The sequence below is a fragment of the Struthio camelus genome, chromosome 1 (assembly GCF_040807025.1).
Source record: "Struthio camelus isolate bStrCam1 chromosome 1, bStrCam1.hap1, whole genome shotgun sequence".
Taxonomy (NCBI): domain Eukaryota; kingdom Metazoa; phylum Chordata; class Aves; order Struthioniformes; family Struthionidae; genus Struthio; species Struthio camelus.
In genome coordinates this window covers 32,880,490-32,895,358 of record NC_090942.1, presented here as the reverse complement: position 1 = coordinate 32,895,358, position 14,869 = coordinate 32,880,490, and the positions used below count along the sequence as shown (strand labels likewise).

Sequence of the window (14,869 nt, the reverse complement as noted above, 5' to 3'; positions counted from 1 at the left end):
CTGTGCCCACACTGAGCTATTCCGTATAGTCCTCCCAGTTGTTGGAGTCATCATTATTAGTAATTTAGTGCACTAAAGGAGTTCTTTTAAGGTGCAGATTATTTTGTGCCAAAACTTGGAGTCTTGCAGTGCGCACTGGAGAGCACCACTGGAGTGAAAGGAGCAGTTTCTCTCCTGTGCAGCCAAGGTCAATGCTGTGTGTTGGACAGCCTCCTGGAGTGCTTCACTTGCAGTATGGATGAAGCAATTTGCTTTCTGTGCATGCACAAGATTCTGCTAGTTAGTGGCAAGACAGTCTCAGTCTCAGATTGCTGTCCAGAAACCTGCTTTGCATTGCCTATTGCGTATAGATGTGCAGTATATTCCTAGGACTGATAACCGGGACAGACTTCATTGCTATTAAACCCGTGGTGTGGACATACTTTACCAGAACCATAACCGGTCACACCAAATCAAACCCAGTCTTTTCCTCTTTGTGCTGCTGTTGTCGATGCAGGTTCCATACCAGCCCAGCTATCCTGAGTGATGCATTTTGCAGTGCAGGCAACCTAGTGAACTGTAATGAAAAAAGACCCAAATTATTCCCAATGTGTCTCCCCTGTTGAAGCTTTTCCAAATGCAAAATACAAATATACTGGAACAGAAGGTAAGTGCAAAAGTAAACAAGACTTTTCTGTCCCATGGTTAGACACGCATCTAGAAACACGGCCATAGTTTCTGGTCTTGGTTCCTCAGATTCTTATTGCACAAAAGCTTCTGTTATAAACTGCACGTACAGGAGCAAACACCAGCCTGCAGAATTCTCCTTCTCATGGGAGTGCTTTAGCCACAAGGCTATAGAACCATATTCCTTTTCCATGATTTCTTCTTGGTCTCATTAATCTCCCATTCCTTTCTGTGTGGTTTCAACAGGGAGAGAAGAAAGCATTTTCCATTTTGCCTTGCCAATAAATTGGTCAGCAGGAAGTTCTCTTAGGAAATTAGAGATGTGTGTTTAAACCTTCTCATGCTGTAAAGAGCAGTGAACCTATTTTCTTCCATAACCTGGGCAAATATTCCATTCAGAATTGTGTTATACAAGATACTGTCAAAGACCTTCTTCCTGTTCCTCTTTCCACCTATTCCTGCTGTTCCCTCCTGCTCCCTCCAAGGACCTTTATTTTCTCCCCCATTTAAAAGAAATGGATGAGTCTTGGCCTGCTCCCTGAAGAAGTGGTCGTAAGACACCTTTAGAATTTCAGGCTCTGCATTTTGAATAGCTAAAGATAGCCGACTGTTGTCCTCGGTTAAGTGTTAAAACTCTAAATTAGAATCCGTATCTAGAATTTCAGCTATGCCCCTTCTGTTCATTTTCCTGCTTCTCTAGTTCTGAGCCATTTCCTGCTTCCCACACAATATAAGGGAGCTTGGATACTTAAATCAGAGTTTTGGATTCTCTTAAGGGAGCTGGTACCTAAGTTCTTTATATAGTTAACCTTGGTTTCCCATGCCTCCACAGCTCATAGTACAAGATCTTTGGCCTTGATCAGAGCTTTTGTGCAGTCTAGAAATCTAGTTGCTAAGAAATAAAAAGTACTAATCACATAATTATACAGTAATTATTAATAATGCAGTAGATGATTATTTAGAATTTGAAATTCAGGCTCACACTAAAGGTCATATTACAATTCCTGTTCATCCCTCTGTGATTACCGTAGTAGTTGTGCAGTTATCTTTCAGCACTCAATAACTGATAGATGTGAGTTGCATTACTGCAGCATCTAGCTGAGAGTATGACTGTATAAGTGCCAGACAAAATACTTGGCATGAACAGGAGGGGTTCAAAACACATAGTCTCTTCAGACCTGCTGTGAATAATTCACTGTCCTCCTCATTGTTTGCAGTTGCTTATTCAGTATCATCTGAGAAACTGAGTCACTGCTATTATACTTTGTCTTTCAATTAAATTGTTAAGTAAGTCTGAAGTTTGCACTAAGCCTTGAAATATCTTACTAGATTCCATCTTAGCATTTTTCTCTTTATTAAAAAACTCTGTTTATAGCTTCTCATCTGTGGAAAAAGTACTTTGACATCCTTCATCAAAAACAGTCCATAGTTCCTCCTCCCAAAGTTACATATCCTTTTATTTTTCTCTTCCCAGGCTATTATGTCCCCCTGTTTGTGAGCTCTGAGCAGAATCTCAGTGAGGCTCTTGTGGGTGCCCCTGTCTATCAGTAGTTTCCTGTAGCACCAGTGGCAGGTGAGCTGGCAGGCCATTTAGTGTCTTCATAGGAAATCCAGACTGTCTGGAATGCTGCAAGTGAAAAAGATACTTTTTTAGCAGAAGCCTACATAGCTAACTGTAATGATGTATTTAGATCTCAGAGTAACCTGGTGAAAGTTGTAGAAATTACAGCAAAAACACTTTTTATATAGTATTGTACAGGTAAACACTCTTTAATAAAGTTGCACAAAAATTTGCAGCAGCAGTGGGAAGAGGGTATTATTTCAAGAATCATTTACAAGCTATGAAAAATAGTTCTACCACCAGAATTCAAGTACATGGATGAAGCAAACCAGGTACGGTCTTTGGGGCAATATTGCATTAGATGTGCAAGTGGGACTATTACTCACTCTTGTCAGGAACAACTTTGAAATCAGACACATGCACACAAAAAATCGAGGTCAGCATTTGGCCCGCTGGTGAACAACAAAGCTTTAAGTTTTACTGAAGCAGATTACAAAGTTATCCTTTCAGCCATAATTTCCTTAGGGATTAAAAAGAGGCACGTAGTTATTTACGTAGTTAGTCTTAGTCTTTTACGATTGGTACCTGTGACATTCTTAGTTATGAGTCACAGGGGGCCAATACCCATTGTTTTCTCTCTGCTCGAATGCCTGTGGCTAATTCCCACTGAAGGAATACACTTAGTTTAGGAGAGTCTTCATCCAGAATATTGCCTAACAGTAATTCTGATGCTTTGATGCGTTGCAGTCCTGCAGTTTGAGGATTTAAAGCTGGATCTTTTATCTAGCTTTTAATCGTACTACAGTAACTTATCCTTCCTTTAAATACACAGTGAACATACTCATCTGTGAAAGGAATATATATTCATAGAAAGTGAAAGGCATCAAGGTTAAGCATGTATATGGGAGCAGCTTTTGCACACAAATGCATGTACACAAAACATTTGCATGTGCACACACTAAGAGAGAGCTCCACTTTGAGGGCTTTCAATTCCGCTTTGACACGTGAACAAGTTTAGCAAGACTAAAACTGTCCCATGTTCATTTTAATAGTAAATTGAAAAATTAAGAGTATGCATTTTGTAGTACATCTGGACCAGAAATTTATGAGGTTTTTTTATTGTCCTGACTGATTTTCTAATCTTCTTTTGGTTTCCCTAAAAGTTCTGCTTCTCACCTATAATAAGTTTTGTCCAAATCAAAGCTCAGCTCTTTCAGAGGAAGGGAGTTATTGACGTTATTCATCTTTTATTGTCTTCCAGTGTCTTGACCACAGCATTAGTTGCAGCCTATATTGCGTGATTCTGTATATGCTGTTTGCAATTCTATTTTCAATATGTTTATCTTGGCACATTGAGTTTAGCTGTTGTTCTAGGAATGCTTTACTTCTATAGATCTTACCTAGTAGCTTTCCGAGAGTTTGGGTGAATCTTTAAGCCTGATCTAAACAACTTTGCCTATTAATGTAACTATTGAATTGACAATGGGATTTTTTTTTTTTTTAAAAAAGAAAGCAGACCTGTAGGAAATTGTACCAGTACAGCAGCAATGCTAAACATAATTTTGGTACTTATAAGCTAAGCAGCTTATCTACCATATCTGGAAATAAGCCATATTTTAATACTGGGAAAAAAAAAAAAAGAATCCATCTCATTTTAAGTGCATTACAGGCTAAATACTTGAACAATGCTCATGTAATTTTTGCTGATCTCCTATAAAAAAAGAATCCATTTGCTAGTGATTATACTACTACCAAAAAAGAGTTCTCGTATTTTTACTACTAATATGTATTTGTATTACTTAATATATCTCCTAGAATGTATTTTCTGTCACTAGGGGGATTTTAATTTAATACTATGTTAATTCTTTTTATCTCCCCAAGAATATATTACTAAGCAGTACTAAAAAAATGTTTCTACCATTTTTTCCATTACTGAATCTTTTACTGCATATTCTGGTCCTTTTCATCCAATAGGTTCTAGGGTAGCTGTTGTTTATATTTTTATATGTTTATGTTTCTGTCATGGGATGAAACACTTGCTGATTTTTGTTGTTTTTTTTTTTTAACCCTACAACGCACATAATTCTCCTTCAGCATGTGTCCTTGGCTGGCTTGGCAGAGCTGGCAAAGATCTGGCTAAGGAGTAGCCTGATACCAGCCTACCAGTACTTTAAGGGTAGCTACAGAGTTGATGGAACCAAATTCTTCTCAGGACTGGCAGATGATCTAGTAAAAGACAGTGGCCACAAATTGCACTGTGGAAAGTTCTGAATGAATATTAGGAAATCATTCTTCACTGAGAGGGTAATGCAGTACTGGAACAGGTTACCTAGAGAAGTGGAATTTCCATACTTGAAGGATTTCAAGACTCAGCTGGACAAAGATGTGTCAGATCTGATCTAGTGATAGCTCCACTTCAATGGGCAGTTACACTCTGGAGGAAGACCTAAAGAAATCCCTCCTGACCAACGTTTCTATGATTCTGTGACTCTATGATTAAGGTGCATAGTTTTGTATTGTCGGTAATGTAGCCACAGTTGTGGCTGAGATTTGTCTAAATCCAAGCTTTGAAAATGTCTCCGGTTGAACAACAAAGAAAAGTGACTTGAAATTATTATGCAGCTACAGATACAGAAAAAAATTCTTACCTGACTTGCATCTTGTATAGCCTCAGTATATTCAGATGGATTACCTGGCAGTACCACAGATTTCAGGTATTGTGCCAGAGGAAGGGTAAAGGAATTATTATTTGGATAATGTTGGAATTATGTGAATCAGAACAATAACAACAAAATGGACCATATACAATCTCCCAGATACATTTTAAAATTAATATATTGAGGAAACTATATGAGAAGACTTTTGGAAAGTTTAGTTGTTCCACAGTCGTAACACAATGATAGCGTAACACCTATGCTAAATAAATCTTTGACCATGTCTCATACAACACTAGCCTGAAAAAAATGGACTTGTATGTAGAATAAATATGGGGTTTAGGAGAAAACTCATACTTATTTAAGACTCACACAGGTGTGTACAAGCAGAGATACGAATAATTTATAGTGACTGTTGCAAAACAGTGAGCATTTCAGACATGCATATATTTAAATTAGAAATGAGGAAAAGGTTTCCACCTATCTGAGCAGTTAAATTTTGGAACAGCTGTCAAACAGTGAGAATCAAAAAGCTACTTTCCAAGGTGGAGCATGAAAAATTTAGAAAAAGTTTTGTGTGACATGGCTGCCAGTGATAACAGAAGACTGATTTCATAAACCATTTCATTTTTCCATTCTGTTCTATTTTTGTGTCCCTAACATTTAAAAAATATATTTTAAAATATATTCCCTAATAGAATGGATGGAGATGCATAAAGATATCTTGCATAACATGCATCATGGGTGGGATGCAGATTGTATATTGTGTAGGGGTTTAAGTGGAGGTGTCTGCATGTGAACTAAGCATCTAAATTCCTTTACTATATGTAGTCAGTGAATCCTGGAGAGCTATTCAACTCGCAGTGAACTTAAAGCGGGCACAGCGAGTTCAATGCAGTTGTCTACGCGTAAGCATCTGGTGCCATCTGAGATGCTCTGGGATATTTTCAACTTCTAGATAGATGATGACAAGTCCTGTGATCCTGTGTCTTTTTGGATTGATAACTGCAGGCCAAGAAGTATGTGCTAGAGCATCTCAAACAGTGCTTGTTACCTAATTTAAGGGCCTGAACTGTACTCCTAATTTCCTTTGGCTGTAATAGGAGTGTAGACACATAGCTCACATGTAGTCAGTAGATCGAACAAAGTGATTATTTGCCTTTACTCAGTACTCATTATACCATATCTGGACATATGGAATACTAGGTTCCAGTTTTGGAACCCCCAGTACAGGAAAGATGTTAATAATGCTGAATGAGTTCAGCAGAGGGCCGTGAAGATGTTTGGAGGGCTGAAGCACTTGCCCCATGGGGAGAGGCTGAGGGACTAAGGCTTCTTCAGCCTGCAGAAGAGATGACTTCGAGGCGACCTAACCACGTCCCCCCAGTACCTATGGGAGGTTACTGAGAAAATGCCTTATGCCAGGCTCCTAACTGAGGTTTATGGCATAAGAACGAGAGACAGTGGTTACAAATTGAAATGGGGAAGTTCTGACTGCACATAGGAAAATACTTTTCCACTACGAGGATAATTAAGCATTTGGAAAAGGTTATCCAGGGAGGTTGTGGGGTCTCTGCTCTTGGAGGTTTGCAAGACCTGACTGCACAAACCCTAAGAAAGCTGATCTGAGTTTAGGAGGTTGGACTAAAGAGCCCTTTCAAATTGCATGACTCTCTCATTCTGTGATTTGAGGTGGACACCTAAATTTAGATGTCTTAATCTATGAGCTAAATCCTTCCCTACTAGCTAACTGTCAAACATTAGATGAAAGCCCACACTGAGAAATTCAGCAGAAGTTAATTAAAATGCTCCTTCCTACAATAGTGAAAATAAATAATTTAGGCTGAAAAATTAACTTGGATAGATGTAGTTGGGAATGCAGTAAAGCTGGGCAGCAGCAGAAGGGCACTCGGAGTAAATGAACAGCAATAACTACTTAAATATTTTCATCTATTATCCTGTTTTTATTTTCTCAGTGAATTATATTCCCAAGATGGATTCAATTTAAATAAAACACTATCCTGTATGTCAGCTAGCATGAATGAAAAAACTGGAAAGAGCATAATTGTAAAGTTAGGAAACTATTAACATATATGGAAGTAATTATATGTAAGATGGAGTGGAATCTTACATCACTAGGACAACTTGTACGAGGAGGGTCGTCTGCTTTTGTATAAACATGGCAAAGCCGATACGTTCCACCATGTGTTTGCCATTTAACTAAGCTACACATGCTGGGTCTGATCGCTAGCATGTGTGCTGCCCAGACATCATGTGCTGTGTACACGTACTTAGCTAGGAAGACTTACATATTCCCAGGGTTTTAGCTGAACTGTTCTAGGCATAGGGGGTGCATATTCCTGAAATAAATCTACCCATATACTATGCGTTGCAGAAATCATATGAAGATGTGATTCTGGTCCTATATTCTGGTTAGTCTTCCAATACCATCCTGGAAGTGACTTCTGTTGTATATTCTAGTCTTTTTACTTATAACTTCTTGATTGTTGTTCAGGTCATGAAAGGTAAATGTTAGCTTATATACTATGCCTGAACTTAGGTTTAATTTTCTATTCAACATGTTCCTGTTTCAACCCACTTAGTCGTAGCTCTGTCTAAATGTAGATATTTACCCAGTATCGTGCTAGAGAGCTAAAGATCACACCTGGTTTTTTGTTAACTCATGGTGTGAGGATGTCAGGGTCAATGATTTTGGAACACACACCAGAAATTTTGTCTTTATTTGAAGGCAGCAATGGAGATGAGCCAGCCTGCTCTACAGCCTACTGTTTGCAATCAGAAGAATTGCCAGGGATTCTTGGACTATGGCCAGCTCAGTTATTCTTCTGGAAGCTATTGAGGGAAGGGAGAGTAGGGGCAGAAGGAAATACATCTGTTGCCTCACAGTCTTGCCATAGTGTTTGCCACTAGTCAAGATGGATTCCAAGCTAGGGGAAAAACTAAAAAGAAGCAGTTTTGGAATCCAATTTTGCTACAATTCGGCTTCCTGTTAGGAAAAAATTATCAAGTATTTCAGACTATGTTGTAATGATTCAGATTCTTTGCAACATGATTGTAGCGAAAAGCTATTGTAGACCTAGGCAACTGCAGCAGTGTTCAGTCAAATCTGGGTTATCTGTATCCTCATAGCTGTTGCAGGTGGCTGTTCACCGAGGTTGTTCTACTTGTCCACTCTCCATTCTCGTAGTTACCCCCTCACCTGAGATACTAACTGCGGTTCCATTGTGGGATGAAGGGGAAAAAAGAGGAGAGAAAAAGAGATCACACTGTTCTTGTAAGCCTTTGTAGTCTATTTCAGCATACTGTTTTTGTCCCTTTGAATTTTGCCCTACTCCTGGCTGTCGATACCTGAAAACATTCAGTGCCAAGGAGATGTAAGTCTGTTCACGAGAGTCCTCAGCTGGTTTTATAAGGTAGTCATGGTCACAAAGATTAATCAGTGTAGATGCAGCATCATGTACTATACGTGCAGCATGAACATCCTTTTCACCGTATCAGTTTCCTCTTCACAAGGACTTCAAATTACCAGTCTCCTGACTTCATTTAAAAGCATATGAGTGCCCTAACTTAAGACAAGTTTGCATACAAATATGTGTTATCATTCATATTAAAATAATTCTTTCTATTAAATCCATTTATTGTGATTAAGGGGACAGACTGAGGGAGAACAGATGAAATTAAATCAAAATTGCTATTCCTGTCTGCCACTGACAGTATGCAAAAGTCATACTTGGAGACAGACAAATGAAATTGTCACAGTCATGATACAGCTTATTCCACGAAAAGAAAAACGGTTACGTAGCGATAAATGATCTTCCAGCCTTTAGCACTATAGTTGAAGAGAGGCCTTAAAGTTGTTTTGCCATGTGGACCTTTTCCTCAATTGGATTTCCTCCTGAATTTTCACTTATTTTTCTATTAAATTCTCGGTAGACTCACAGTCCAATAAAAGTAATTTATTTCACATGTGCTATTTTTCATTTTGCTGAGAAAAAACTTCTAAGTCTTGACCTTTCTTGCAATAAAAAGATTATTTTTAGGGCAATTGAAATCCTTTTTTTTCCTGAATCAGGTGACTTAGATCTCAAAAAAAAAAAAAAAAGGAAAAATATGTTTCTTTGTCTGTGCTGCATTTAGGATGTGGTGTTTGCCCCAGGAGCCTAGAGAATTGCAGTTATGATGCATCTGAGCTCAGGGGCCTATCTTTCCATCTACGTATAAGCATTCCTTGTTAAACTGAAGCATACGCTTACGGTTTACATGAAAAATATGTGAAAGAACTCTCATGAGTAATATCATTGAAGTATGATTTTGGCCACAGCTATTTACAATTTAGGTTTTTGACTGAAGTGAGTAATTTAATTATGCTGAGCCTCTGAAGTTCTCTTTTTATTTATATATTTCACCCAATTGTATTACTTGCTTTCTTATTGGCTAAGATAACTGCAGCCTACCAGATGATTCTGAAGTTACATAAGGCTCTATTTGAAGCCTATATAAAGCCTTTTTGCACTCCAGCAAGAGCCAGAATTTTGTCAAGATACGGGTCCGGTGCTTTAGGTTCACATATCCATGAAGAGATTTGTTTGAAGACATACTGAAACCTGAACCTGTGCTGGTTTATTTACTAGCCAGTACTTCACAGCTGTCAACCTGAGTCGCAAGTAACAGCTACTGTAAGTAGCTTCTGTGCACGATGAAGAATTTTTCATTTCCTATGCAAGATAACACACATCAGACTGAAAGTCCTTCTCCTCACAGATTCCTGAGTTTGACAAATAAGTCAGATCCTGTTGGAAGACCAGAAAGAGACGAGCAATTGGCTCAAGTAGAGATTGCTGTACTGGGGGTAATATTTCTGACAGCGTCTGTGGGCAATTTTATTCTCATACTGGTACTGTGGAGACGAAGAAAGAAGCTCTCTAGAATGTATGTATTCATGCTTCACCTCAGCATAGCTGACTTAGTGGTAGCATTTTTTCAAGTTCTGCCTCAGCTAATATGGGATATTACAGATGTTTTCATAGGGCCAGATTTCTTGTGTAGAGTTATCAAATATTTACAGTTGCTGGGCATGTTTGCCTCTACTTATATGATAGTAGTCATGACAGTAGACAGATATCAAGCAGTTTGCTACCCTATGGTCACTTTCCAAAAGAAGAGAGCCTTGTGGAACATTCCCATTTGCACCAGCTGGTCTATATCACTGATTTTTAGCCTTCCACAGGTATTTATCTTTTCTAAGACTGAAATATCTCCAGGCATCTTTGAATGTTGGGGTGAATTTATTCTACCGTGGGGCCCAAGGGCATATGTAACTTGGATTTTTGTAGTTATATTCTTCATTCCCTCAGTCATCCTTATCACATGTCAGGTTAAGATCTGCAAAATAATCAAAAGGAATATATATGTGAAAAAACAGAATGAATATGAAATAACAAATCAGAAGCAAGTCCTGCCATCTCGAGCCAGCAGTGTTAACTGTATTTCAAAGGCTATGATCAAGACTGTAAAAATGACAGTGGTGACAGTTTTTGCATATGTTCTTTGTTGGTCACCTTTCTTCATTGCACAGCTGTGGTCTGTTTGGTTCCCCAGTGGCGTTACTGAAGGTAAGATGCTCTCCATCCTCATTAATAACTTTATAGCAGGCTAACACCTTGCTACATGGCTTTCTATATGGACTTTGCTTTTGTGTAACAGTGACAGGTAATCGTTTGAATATGATTTAAAATAAATGAATTGCTTACTTACTATATTTAATTAGGTACAGAGAACTTTTTTGTATTACATGATCAAAACATCATATTGTGGGTATTTTGTATGTGACTGTGCATGTCTGTGTCTTCTGGGTATGTTTGTACACATACAGGTATGCTTTAAGTAAAGATTTTTCCTGCAGGCAAGACTCATTAAACAAGACTGATTAATGATTAATATACAGTATAGTAAAAAGTATCATCTGCTCCAGCAAGGGTTCAGTTCAGACTGGTATATATTTTAGATAGTATTGTAATAGCATTTGGAGCTCCTGAGATGAAAAGGAATAATTACTCAAATTATTTAACCTATAGAACAGCAATGGTATAAGACATCTGAAATATTTTTGAATATTGAAATCGTATTAATGGAGTATTTTCAGTAAACTATGGAACAATTAAAAGTTGGGTATCAGCTGTTTATAAAGCAAACAAGCAAGTCCAAAATATCAAAGAACAACATATTGTAAACAAGATTAATCTTGTCAAACTTATACTATTGCCCTTTTGTGAAAGGCAGACTTAGTATGTGACATTATTTATCAAGTTAATCTATTGAAAAATCACAGATATAAATCAAAGAAAAACAGATAATAGCCTGATGGAAAAAATCTTATGGTCTTTGTTTTAAAAATTCTTCCTGTAAGTGTGAATTCTGAGTCTTACTCTCTCTATGTTTCTGTCAATATCTATATTGATATTTATTTTTATCTGTATCTGTATATCAAGTTAACAATTCCTTGACAATTGACTTCTAAAATTAATGCATCTACATCAAAAAAGAGTATATAGAACTATTTAACTCTGAAATGCATACAACTGCAGTGTATTTTATACCTTAGACAATTAAAAATTGTATTGAACAAATGGAAGTTTCCTGGTATTACTTTAGCTTTAGTAAGTGAACAGGTACACCAGAAAGCATCAGATTGTGGAAATGTTACTAATTTCGATGACTGCTTTATTTACTCTGCTATTCCTTTAACTATTCTAGGTTCAGCATTCACCATTATCATGCTCCTTGGTAATCTGAATAGTTGTATCAACCCATGGATTTACATGTATTTTTGTGGGCACATTCCATATTGCACAAAGAAGCAGTTGGAGAATGCTTCAGCTCAAGACGAATCTGTGATCACGGGAAGCATTCATCTGGTAGACAGAGACCCTGAGGAAAACAGTACTTCTGCATAAATGCTGAATGCTTTTTGCCGTTTTGTTACATTTGCTATGTTTGCAAGACATATCAATATTTTACCACTATGCCTTGTTTTGTGGATAAGGAAGCTGGAAAATTGTCACGTGTTGTATAAATATATTTCTCTGAAGTTCTGTAGCATATATTGCTCTGCAGGAAGTTTCTGCGTCGTGCAAGACCGATTCAATACTTCCACCACCACTGTGTTGTCAGAATTAATTCCTGTAAGGACTGACAAAGACACGTAATAGTATCTTAAATATTTTGTGTCATAAATGACTTCCTATTCTGTGATTCTGGATTTCCAAATAGTAAATTTTTACAACTGGCTCATCAAATTGAGACATAGCTGGAAAGGAATCTGACATAATTAGGTTTGAATGTGTTTAGATTGAACCATGAATTGTTCATGATTCTAATGTGATTGGGGGACAGTTTGACAAATCTTAAGACGGCACCAGAAAGTCAGTGAAATCCTTTGCCAGCTATAAGTAATACCTCCTTCAGATAAACTCCTTTATATATATATATATATATATATATATATATATATATATATATATATATAAACTGAGTGTCTTAATATCTGGGATTTCTTAAAAAAAAAGAGCAGTGTCTTTGAGACACTGGCCATCTACTTGAGTTTCAGATGCTCTTTTGGGTCACCTGAGGTTATCGGTATAGTAAGATTCCAGGTTCATGGCTTCCTATTAAAAAGCCATCAAAATAGGAGTTGATCTTCCATGCACCTCTTGATATGCACGAAACTCCCTGCACATACACACATATGTATATACCTTAAGTAAAATTCTGTGAGTGTACTCTTCCTTTTGGTATTCTGCATGCTTTTGTGCAGCTTGTATTCAGATCTAGTTGTTCTGGCATGCAATTGTTTGATAGAGTGTGCTTAGAACCACGTCAGGTTCAAATGCAATTATTTCACCTTCATGAATAAAATAAATTTGCGTCTCTCTGTCTGGAAATGCCATTTGCTTGCTAGTTTGTGGATGTTTTATGCCGATAGCTATTTGTTCCCCTTTCAGTGCCTGCAATCTAATCAGACAAGTACGGGGGAAATATCAGCAAGGCTCTTTCAGGTGAGAGTAGAGTTGCGTTGGCGGAGATTCTGGGTGATACTTTCATATCATCGGCCTACATTATATTTACTCCTCATCAGTGCTGTTCATGCTTCATTTTTATGAGTGCTGGCAATCTCAAATTTCAAAGGGAAAGCTATAAAAGTGTTTTTTAATAGTCTTTAAATTGTGTTCATGTAAATACTGATTTAAACTAAATGGTGACTAAATGGTGAAAAGTGCTAATGCTTAGTGAACAGATACACTTTAGGTTAATGTGTGCTGATATAATTGAATCTCCTGCCATTTCAATTCCCTAAAACTGTACCAGATAGGAGTAATAACCCCCAAATTGCTATTTTTTGTGTTTGGGGGAAGTTAGTGTCCCAATCTGTCTAGCAAGAAGTCTCCATCAAATAGGAAGAGGAAGAGAGTGGAGACAGTGTCCGGAGCCAGACAGGAATGGGAGAAGTGTCTGGAGAAAGACTTTTATTGTAATTGCAGTTGATAACTATTATTTGCCATTTTTTTTCTGTTTAATTAATGGTTATTAATTCTAGCCCACAACATGCCCCCAGTTAGAGCAGTTCTTTAATCCAAATGAGAATGTTCTTCTTTGGGGTATGAAGACTGAAGATATAATCCATGCTATTGATGGGATTTTTTTGTATTCAACCATTGACTTTCAAAGACTTTCATTCAAATTGGCTCTCAGTTAAGTCCTCTCTTTTAACTTAATCCCATGGTTAAAGGTTTTCTGTCTTTCTGCTTGCTTTGATTATGATTTCCTACATTTCAAAAAACAGCAAACTACACAGTGTGAAAGTGAATTGTATATAGAAATGCTTCAAGGAATTACCTATGTCATTGTGCTACTGGATTTGCAGCAAAGCACATATAATTTACAACTCATTTAAATAACTGCAGAGAATGATTTGCATATCTGAATATTGTCCTAAAGCTATTCTGCAACTGTTTTCTTTTTACAGTTCAAGATACATAAAGGACCAGGAAATCCTCCATTATCCTCCATCATTAAAAGCCTCAAAAGGTATATATTTTCAATGAAAACAGGTATTCTAATTCTGTGGAAATACTCATCGAGATCCAGAACTGACATAAGTCACAGTAATGCCCAGAGACTGCGGTGGAGCCATGCCATTTTACACCAGCTGATCTGACCTCTGCTAGTGCATCTTCTGTAGTTACATTTCTGCATTTCTCATGTGTTAGTAACTGGATTTATAAACAATGTGGTAGAGTTTGAGTTCTAAAATACCTGTAGCTTCTATAAAACTCTTAGAGCAACATTAACTGTTAATATTTCAGATATTTTGATCATCTAAGTGAATGAAATGCCACAACTTCTTAGGAACAAATAATGAATGTTCACTGTTTGCAATGTTCAAACAATGATATTTTAGGCTCTCAAGTGCTTTCTGTTCCTTTTTTTTTTTTAATTTATTTCCAAAGGATCAGTCTTGTTAAAATCAGAAGGAAAAAAATAAAGGGTATTGTGAGTATATTAGTGTCAAAATGGACTGGCTGTGAACGCTCCTGCTTTTGAACAGTTTCCTGGGTGTTTTTTAGCAAGGTGGATTGGGCTGCGTGTTCCAACTCATTATCCCCCTAATTACCTGCTCGTTGGTACTTGCGGGAAAATCGACGCTAGCTAGAGCTGCCCCCTCTGTAGCGAAGTCCCTGGCAGGGGCTGGCAGCGCTCCAGGAGAACTGGGCCGGGGCTGCGCCACCCCCACGGACTTTGGCCACAGGACCAGCTGCCCCCAGACCCCGCACGCTCGCGGCAGGGGGACGGACAGGCCCTGGTGGCCAGCAGTGGCCTGGTCCGGCCCAGCCCGGCCATGGGCAGCCCCTGGCCCACACTGGGCCCAGGGAGCCTTCAAAACCAGACCAAGTGGAGATTTTGGTTCTGG

General features: G+C 38.0%; 1 protein-coding gene and 1 long non-coding RNA gene across 2 annotated transcripts; both read left to right on the top strand.

Annotated features, from left to right (window-relative positions):
* Nucleotides 1-9,437: 9,437 nt before the first annotated feature.
* Nucleotides 9,438-12,369, top strand: LOC104153340 (arg8-vasotocin receptor). Its single transcript, XM_009689213.2, has 2 exons — nt 9,438-10,514; nt 11,656-12,369. The coding sequence occupies exons 1-2, from the start codon at nt 9,599-9,601 to the stop codon at nt 11,853-11,855; spliced, it is 1,116 nt and encodes a 371-aa protein (XP_009687508.1). The 5' UTR covers nt 9,438-9,598; the 3' UTR covers nt 11,856-12,369.
* Nucleotides 12,370-12,451: 82 nt separating this feature from the next.
* Nucleotides 12,452-14,472, top strand: LOC104153341 (uncharacterized). Its single transcript, XR_696222.2, has 2 exons — nt 12,452-12,956; nt 13,925-14,472. It is a non-coding gene; the product is annotated as an uncharacterized lncRNA (long non-coding RNA).
* Nucleotides 14,473-14,869: the final 397 nt, after the last annotated feature.

Coding starts and splice junctions, on each gene's coding strand:
- LOC104153340 (XM_009689213.2), top strand. CDS start 9,599: ATGAAGAATTTTTCATTTCCTATGCAAGATAACACACATCAGACTGAA. Junction 10,515..11,655: donor CCCCAGTGGCGTTACTGAAG/GTAAGATGCTCT, acceptor TAACTATTCTAG/GTTCAGCATTCACCATTATC.